At 37.6% G+C, this 9392-nt stretch overlaps 1 protein-coding gene across 1 annotated transcript in view; it reads left to right on the forward strand.

The window, feature by feature from the left end:
* The window catches only part of LOC113234453 (leucyl-cystinyl aminopeptidase), a 32843-nt gene extending 23671 nt beyond the window's left edge, over positions 1 to 9172 (forward strand). Inside the window, exons 12-17 of the mRNA XM_026469762.1 lie at positions 507 to 661; positions 1037 to 1130; positions 3296 to 3402; positions 5506 to 5643; positions 7464 to 7567; positions 8931 to 9172. Coding sequence (XP_026325547.1) covers positions 507 to 661; positions 1037 to 1130; positions 3296 to 3402; positions 5506 to 5643; positions 7464 to 7567; positions 8931 to 9172 — 840 coding nt within the window. The remainder of the gene's footprint in view (positions 1 to 506; positions 662 to 1036; positions 1131 to 3295; positions 3403 to 5505; positions 5644 to 7463; positions 7568 to 8930) is intronic.
* The last annotated feature ends 220 nt before the right edge of the window (positions 9173 to 9392 follow it).

The following is a 9392-nucleotide window of genomic DNA, read 5'->3' on the forward strand; positions in this document are numbered from 1 at the left end:
TGGAGTAATTTCACAAAAAAAAATTGAATTGACATTTAATAAAATGTTTACTAATTATCACTCTGTTGTACTATTTAAATTCAAAGCATTCACAAAAAATAAAAAAACATAATACAAATACATAGAAATTTACATACATATGCAATTTGTGAGATGATATACTATGTTATAATAATAATAACACGCACAACATAACTCCGCACTAGGGAGACCCTGTGCCTCCCGGCCCGGGAACCGAATCTGGGACCTCAGCGTGGCAGTCCGCCATGGTAACCGTTCGGCCTCGGAGGCAGTTAGTTAGTTGTCATGTGCGATGTACAATTGGTTATAAAACTCAGTGTTGCCAGTAGCTTGAATCGAAAAATAGGTTTAGTTACATTTTCACAAATTAAATGGAACCAATACTGAAGAACCCTCTTTTCAACAAGGCGGAGCAATCGTGTAACGTCGAATTGAGATTTGCATGATTGGCTTAATTGATTATAGTATTTTGTAAATGTTTGCAGTGGTTCGGTGGCCTGGTCTCCCCACGTTGGTGGTCTGCGCAGTGGCTGATGGAGGCCCTGACCTCAGTGCTGGGTGAAAAGGCCACTCCCCTTCGTGACGGTGGTGAACGACAACAGGACGCTTTGTTATTGGATCATGTGCTACCGGCGCTTAGGTGAGGAGTACTTAGTATCGCGTCATGGGAAAAATCTCCATTAGGAAAAACAAATATTTTTCCAGATTTTTTCCAATACTTTTCAACATTTGACGTTGACACATGTCAAAAGTTGAAGCTATTGAACGAGAACAATGGAGCCACTTTGAATTATTTTTTCGGTGTTATCCAATTATTTTAAATCTCGTTTTTCTAACTTGCTAAACTAAAAAAAAACTTCAAATGATATTTCTAGATGAAGAATAAGAATATGAGCCTTTGAATTATATTTTTCAATTTTTCAGAAATTTTTTCGGAAAAAATGTTCACTATTTGAAATTTTTCGGAAAATTACCCCACAGTAGTCTTACACTATATGACTTTTATTTTTTACAGACTGGATTCCAGTAACTCAGTTCGTGCTGTAGCCTCCCCAAGACTCGAGAGAGCTGATATAGAGGGCGCTGCTGATGAGCTATCGTTGCATAAGGTTCATTCCCATTTTGTTATTAACAAGAGACACAATGTTAAGCGACGATGAGACCGACGACGTTTTTTCGTTAGTCTGAAAAAACTCTATACATTCTAGTAATAATAGTTTTCGGAAACACGGATGCCGTGTAAATACTACGGCAATGGAAAATTCCATTCCTTTGCCATAAGCATGTAGGAGGGCGCAAGGTAGTATAAGGGAGGTTAGTCCAAAACCGGGTATGCGGGTAAAGTTGGGACACAACACTAAAACCTCCTGCAAACTTAGCAGTAGTGGAGCTCCTTGTGAAAGAGATGTCATTTAATTTGTTTGAAAACTATTCTGCCAAATCATTACGGTGACAACTGCGCTCCGATTGGCCAGCCCGAATTCTAAACAATTGACGGGTTTCGTCAATTGATTTATTTCAAATCGACCAGTTAACTTAAGCTTTGCTATAATGGACGAAAATTGCAAAATTACATATTTAATATTTAATTACCGATGAAATGTGATTCCGTTTGTTTTGTAATTAGATGTATTGCTGTTTTTCCACACACCACCGAATGGAACAGCACGGCATTGTTAGAGATATTATCTTTATTAAAATAAATACATAATATTTTTGGAATATACGGAGACGTACACACAGGTAATTTCAATGCAAACGAGAGTTGATATTTATAAGTGATGTATCACTGATGAGTGACCAGGGATATATGGCCCTTATTTCGTTTCTATTTCTGGTTATATACTCGATGCAGACAACTAATATATGTAGTTTGTTATAATTTATAAATACAAAGATCGACCACTCTTCCGTCCGGCCGGATTCGAACCGACGTCTCCTAGCAAACTGTGCCAGACGCTACGCCAACTAAGCACGGTTAGCTAGGAGACGTCGGTTCGGTCTTTAGTTATAACAAACTAGTGGAGTAATTTCACAAAAAATAATTAAACTGACGTTCAATAAAAATTTTACTAATTATCTCTCTGTTGTACGATTTAATTTCAAAGCATTCACAAAAAAAATAATACAAATAAATAGAAATTTAAATACGTGTAATCATTGACTTACAATTATATGGAAGTCGGGTCCGCGCTAAAAAGTGTCCGAACTTATAGGGCGTTAAAATCGTATACAGAGCGTCATTCACGCTGTTCGACTGACAGAGAAGCAAGCAAAATTAGACAGTACTGCGATGACATTACAATTTAAATTCAACGTTTTAGCTTTTTCATATTCCTTGACATGTCACTAAGTTTAAATAGGTTGACTTGGGACATTTTTTTCGTGGTTTTTGTATTAGACCCGTCGTCCATTTATTTGTAAGTCAATGCGTATAATGCAATTAATGAGATAATACTATGTTATTAGGATTTTCCGATTCAATGCACCGAGTGGCATTGCAACTGTTAAAAACACCCGCTAAATGCAAGCAGAGCAAGACCGGTCATTGTACCGATCTTTAAAAGATGTCAATATGAAGCTTTTTTCGCATCATTCATCTTTTTATTGGGTCGATTATTACTTATTTGACAGTAATTGTAAGGAACAGATGTCCGATGGAGAAGGGGTAGACCCCTGATGTGGAAAAATATAGAATAGAATAGACATTTATTGTAACGCCACAACACGGATACAAAAAAAACGATAACACAAACAAGGAAAACATAATTAAAGAAATAATAATTAATTAATTAATAAACAAAATTAAAAAAAACAAATCGAGTTCTTAGGTTTTCGCGATTGTTACACATAGGAAATGAAACTATTTTTCCGGATTTAAATCGCGTATATCCCGGTTGGAGTCAACCGTGACCATGGGACCTGTAAAGGGCCCGAAACGTCGGTTTGTTTGAAAAAACAAAAATACACGCGATTTAAATCCGGAAAAATAGTTTCATTTCCTATTAAAAAAAACAACATTAAATAAGTCAAATCTGACAAAAAACAAATAATAATGACTACAAATTTTGTACTGTCATTTGTGTGGTTGTGACGTAAGCAAAAGGACTTCATTCAGCATAAGCAACAGCCATAATTGACTGTAGAGCTTGTTTTCAATGAGCCCTGAGCCGAGATGAGTGGCCGAGATATAGGCATTTGTGGTCATTTCCAATGTTAACTCCAAATCTTTACCTATCCCTTGATATGATAATCAATGCAATATGTAATGCAGGGAGCAGCAATAGTGAGTATGGCGATTGAAGCAGCAGGGGAAGCGGCTGGACGGGCGGCGTTGGCAAGACTCTTGAAGGACCACCGATCCGCTAGTGCTGACGCGAGGTAACTATGTTACTATCGCATATTTTCCCCTGTCGTTTTCTTCTTAAAGTAAACCAACAAGTTGTGACGTCGTAAGAATTTCACATAAGTCCATTGACTTACAATTATATGGACGTCGGGTCCGCGCTAAAAAGTGTCCGAACTTATAGGGCGTTAAAATCGTATATAGAGCGTCATTCACGCTCTAGTCTTCGTTTGTTCGACTGACAGCGAAGCAAGCAAAATTAGACAGTACTGCGATGACATTACAATTTAAATTCAACGTTTTAGCTTTTTCATATTCCTTGACATGTCACTACGTTTTGGTTTGGGTAAATAGGTTGGCTTGGGACATTTTTTTCGTGGTTTTTGTATTAGACCCGTCGTCCATTTATTTGTAAGTCAATGCATAAGTCCCATTATTCTTTCATATGGGGCAACCAAAGTTATAGAGCTATAGAGCTCTTTGGAAAAGAGTTCGTCCTTTGAAGTACTGCCGCCAAGCAGACTAACATTACAGCGTTCTGGTTTTAAAGGGTAAGGGTGCTGGTGAAATTACAGGCACATGGGACTTGTCAACTCATGTCTTAGGGTGACGGCGCAGTGGCAGTGTCCCTAAGATCTTTGCGATTTAAAAGTCTGCGTGGTACTGCAACTGGTGTTTCGCTTACCACAAGGCGTACGACGTGTTCGCCCTATTACTTGGTATTTAAAAATAAACTCCCTTCGCTTCAGCATAGGGCTGTTCCACCTGTCCGCAATAATGTTCAGGATCTCGTTCGAGCTGGCGCGCAGTCTGCTTCTAACCGAAGCGAGATGCTTCGCATGATGGCATGGAAAATATTAGTTCGCGCTTCGGTGAACATGACAGAGTGTGACGGTGCGACCTCCTTTCACCGCCATTTCACCTCTTTGTATCGCCTCTCTCCTCTTGTATCTTATCATTTTTTTAATTTGACTTGTATTTAAATTTTAAATTTGAATTGTTCCATCTTCCTTCACTTTCTCATTTTGTTTTCGTACCACGGTCACTCCCAGCTCGACCGCCACAACAGTCAGAGCTGTTAATAAGCTAATCATGTGTAATAATTTATAATTCTACACCCTTCATGTATCTATTTCTGTAATTCAGTTTCTCGGCCCATTTAGTGGTAAGTGCCTTAATAATAAAAAGTGTAGGGAGTGTTTTATACTGTTATACCTGTTTTTTTACATTTATCTTTATATTGTTACAGCCTTTCTTTAAACTTTACTTCTTTAATAAATTTTGTGGACCGGAAGTTTCCCATTTCATTGCCGTGAACCTGTTCGCGGCTAGTTAGGGTTACAACCCTTTCAAGAGGTGCTCCAGAAATGCTACAACCCCGATAAGATCCTAAAAGCATTACTATATTGTATACGTAGACAATTGTAGTACTGCGAGTAAATGGCCCATATGCTACAAGTGTAAAAAGATTGACAATATGCTGTAAACAGCGTCAAAGAACAAAAAGTAAGAGATTGGACAATCAGCCCCTCCCTAGCTTTGGATACTGCGCCACGCCCCGCACATTGACGGTCACATTGACTGAACGACAACAGGGCTGTCGGCGAGCCGTTTTCGCGCTAAGCCGGCTATAGTTTTTGAATATAGTTTTCATTTATTCATTACATTGACTTACAAATAAATGGACGACGGGTCTAATACAAAAACCACGAAAAAAATGTCTTAAGTCAACCTATTTAAACGTAGTGACATCTATAGGAATATGAAAAAGCTAAAACGTTGAATTTAAATTGTAATGTCATCGCAGTACTGTCTAATTTTGCTTGCTTCGCTGTCAGTCGAACAAACGAAGACTAAAGCGTGAATGACGCTCTGTATAGGATTTTAACGCCCTATAAGTTCGGACACTTTTTAGCGCGGACCCGACGTCCATATAATTGTAAGTCAATGATTAATTACGAACATTTTTATTCATAATTAAGGAATAATAAAGTCGGACATGCAATTTCAAATACCTTAACGCACACACTCATCATAGCCCTGCACTAGGGAAACCCTGTGTGTGTTGCCACCAGGTGTACGATATGTTTGTACTGTCATTTGATAATCAATATGTAAATATATGTCCTTCCTGACAGGGACCTGTGGCGTGCCCTGCAGCGGGACGGTTCGGGCGAGGCACCGGCACAGGCTTGGGATGGGTGGTGCGAGAAACCGGGATACCCGCTGCTCTGTGCCACTGTCCAGGGTACAGATGTGCTTTTGAAGCAGGAACGGTGAGATTTCCCATTATAGTCAAATTTGCTTTAATAAATGTCCACATGACGTTATTTATTTCGGATAATTAACAGATTGCAGTCTATTTGTTTTAATATTTTTTTTATTAAAAATAAGTGCGCATTTGACCTCAGCTGATGAAACGTGATAATGAAGTCGATGATGCCTACCTAAATAACGCCTATTCACTCTCGCCTTGGAAAAGCCCAACTTGTACCGTTAAGGAAACAAGTTTGCAGGCATGGAATTCCACTCCATAGCCGTTCGCCATATAAATGTGGAAGTGTAACGCTTCGTTTGAATCTTTAAAATACCCACAACATAGGGGTGAAACTCCAGCCTACATCTTGTACCCCGATGGTGGAAAAGGGAAGGCGGAATTAAATCGTGCAATTTCATTGCACACTCTCCGCGATATATCCTGTAGAAAAGCAACTTTTACGGCGGTGTTGAAGGTCGCCGTCTATCTCTCTTATACGTTAAAGTGTTAATATAATACAATATAAATATCTTTACTTCTCTTTCTTTTTATGAATGTCTAAAAATGTGGTAATAGTTTTCTGGTATATTCGGTCCTTTGTTGGGCGCAAAAAATGTATTTTATAATTTTGGCACCCCTATTCGTGTAATTTTTTTATCGTTATAATTGCTTGATAGTTGTTAAATTACAAATTTTTTAGCAAAGAAATAGAACGTTATTGTACAAAGGCGAGCTTATCCTATAAAGGGATTTCTTCCAGCTGGCCTTTGAATGGTTGAAAAGAAAGTTGACTCCTGTGTAAAACAAAAGATTATTGTTTGTTTCTGCAATATAATATATCAATACAATTTTAATATTTTGCCTCTAAGCAAAACGTATAGATCATTCATCGTAATGTTATACATATACAGATCAAAATATTTTACTCCATGGTAAACAGGGTTAGTTTGTAAGACACAACGCCATCTACTGACTCGCAAATTTGTCAAAAATCAGAAAGCAATTTAATTTCATGACATGGTCATTATTTGAATAATGTTACATGGAAGAATGTGGTTTGAAAGAGGATATAGTGATTACAATAGAAAAGGGTATACTGAGATGGTTGGGGCAAAAGGACCGAATGAAGGAATGTAGATTAACGAAATAAATATTAAATTTACATAAACATATTGTTAAATAATAAATACATTGACTTACAAATAAATGGACGACGGGTCTAATACAAAAACCACGAAAAAAATGTCCCAAGTCAACCTATTTAAACGTAGTGACATGTAAAGGAATATGAAAAAGCTAAAACGTTGAATTTAAATTGTAATGTCATCGCAGTACTGTCTAATTTTGCTTGCTTCGCTGTCAGTCGAACAAACGAAGACTAAAGCATGAATGACGCTCTGTATACGATTTTAACGCCCTATAAGTTTGGACACTTTATAGCGCGGACCCGACGTCCATATAATTGTAAGTCAATGAATAAATATATTATAAATATATAAATAAACATATTATTAAATTTGTTATTGATTATTTTACTATTGTTATTATGTTTCATTAGTATTAGGTTGCATTAATTGGACTGCATGATTATAATATTATTACAAATTATTGCATGAGAATTACTAAAACTAAGAAAACTTTGTATGCCATAAGGCGGATCACAGTGATTCAAAATTCATTCTTGTAACAACTTTATAACCTGTGTATCACAAAGAAATAAATGATTGAGCCACGAAGAACATTCTGTGATCAAATTGAGAGGGTTTCTTAAAAAGGCTAATTATCTCAGTTACAGACTACCAAAACACAATTTTTTCGTAATACCGTTGACTTTTCCAGCTTCGTAATGTCAGCTGAACCGCCGGATCCTGAACCTCCGATGCTTAACTATCTTTTAACGATGGACTTGAGAGCTGATCTGGACGAGATCTTTTACGACCCTGGTAAGTAACTTTGACCTACGATGCAGAAACTTGAGTTGCAATTGCGCTGGCTATCTACTGTTCAATCCGGAACAGAAGTGATGTTCTGACGTCGGAATAGAGAGGGCTGTAGTAGTACAACAACTGGTTAAAACTAAGAAGAGGATGTTATTCAATTAACCCAACCAATCCTGAACTGTCTGAAGAAAGTTTGACTTCAGTTTCGCGTGTGGGTACAGTGAGAATAGTTTGTCGGAAAAAAGTAAGTGACAATATTGATGCCACAAGTAATCGAGGTGAGGGTAGTCGTCGACAGCAAAAGGGGGTAGACAAATAGAGTTTCCGTAGTGCGGGGCTATAAGTGTATGCGTTATTATTATTATTATTTTTAAATATAATTCCACACACACATACCTAAAATTATATAGTGAAGAAAAAACATTCATAGATTTCTCACAGATAAATAAATAAATAAATATTAGGCAACATCACATAGGTTGCTCTTATCCCAACGTAAGTAGCTAAAGCACTTGTGTTATGTAAATCGGAAACGATGGTACCACAAACATCCAGATCCGAGACAATATAGAAAAGTTAGTTTTTTTACACTGACCCGGCCGGAAATCGAACCCGGGACCTCAGAGATGGCGACAATATGGAAACCGATGAACAAACCACTCGACCGTCACAGATAGCGCTATGGCAAAGTTAAAATGGACGCGACGAGCTGAGGACCGGGCGAAATGACGCGCATTGGGAGAGATATATATCCAGCAGTAATGATGATATAGTTATTTTTGATACAAGTGCGGAAAGTTAGTCATTATTCACGAGTCCCGAGGCATCTTGGCCCGAGCCAGAGGCGAGGGTCAAAGCTCGAGACAAGTGAAAATGACAAATCCGCACGTGTATCAAACGACGTTTTTTAATACATTTGCGAAAAACCTACATTGAAAGTAAAATAAAACAGTATTTATGAAAAAGGCGGGAATGTAAACGATGAAAAAAATTAGTACTTTTTTTGGCCGACTTTTTTCAATATGGCAACTGTTGCCAGTATTCAGCCACATTAAAATTACTATTTTATATTACTTTATTTTCTACATAATCGCTACTAAGGAGCATTTACTTCATAGGTGTAAAAATGCGGTCTCTCCATAGATATAGTATAGTAATGACGAATGACTTACGTCACAAAGCACATAAATATGAAATAAATATACAATCTCTTTAGTTCTATGTTTAAGACTTAAAACAACAGTAAATTTAAAAAAAACTGGAAAAGTAAAAAGCACTAGTGCGAGAAATCCAACTTTCCGCACGATTTGTAGTGCGAAAAATACCACGTTTTGAGCAACTGTATTAAAAAATTTATTTTTTCCAGAAAACTTTACAGAAGCAATAGATGAAGATTTAAACTCGACTAGTACAACACCTCTCCCCACAACAACAACTCGCCGACCCACTGCCAAAACAACAAAACCCCCACCAGCGCCGAAATGGGTGATACCGGTCACCTTCTCCGTCGGGCCATTGGAGAAGGAGTATGAGGAAGAAATGGAGAATGTCACTACAAGGAATAATGTTGTTTTGAATAATGCGACAAGCTTAAATGGAACTTGGTGAGTCCTGCGTTCTGGTTTTGATTCGTACCGGAATCGAAACGATCGGATAGTCTCGAAATCAGATGGGTTTGGAGCTTTGCTATAATAGACGAAAATTAAATATTTGATATTTAATTACCGATGATATTTGATTCCGTTTCTTTTATAATTAGAGGTATTGCTGTTTTTCCCCACACCGCCGAATGGAACAGCACGCCATTGTTAGAGATTCTGTATTTATT

This window comes from Hyposmocoma kahamanoa, unplaced genomic scaffold (assembly GCF_003589595.1).
Source record: "Hyposmocoma kahamanoa isolate Upper Pololo Valley unplaced genomic scaffold, ASM358959v1 84, whole genome shotgun sequence".
NCBI classification, from domain to species: domain Eukaryota; kingdom Metazoa; phylum Arthropoda; class Insecta; order Lepidoptera; family Cosmopterigidae; genus Hyposmocoma; species Hyposmocoma kahamanoa.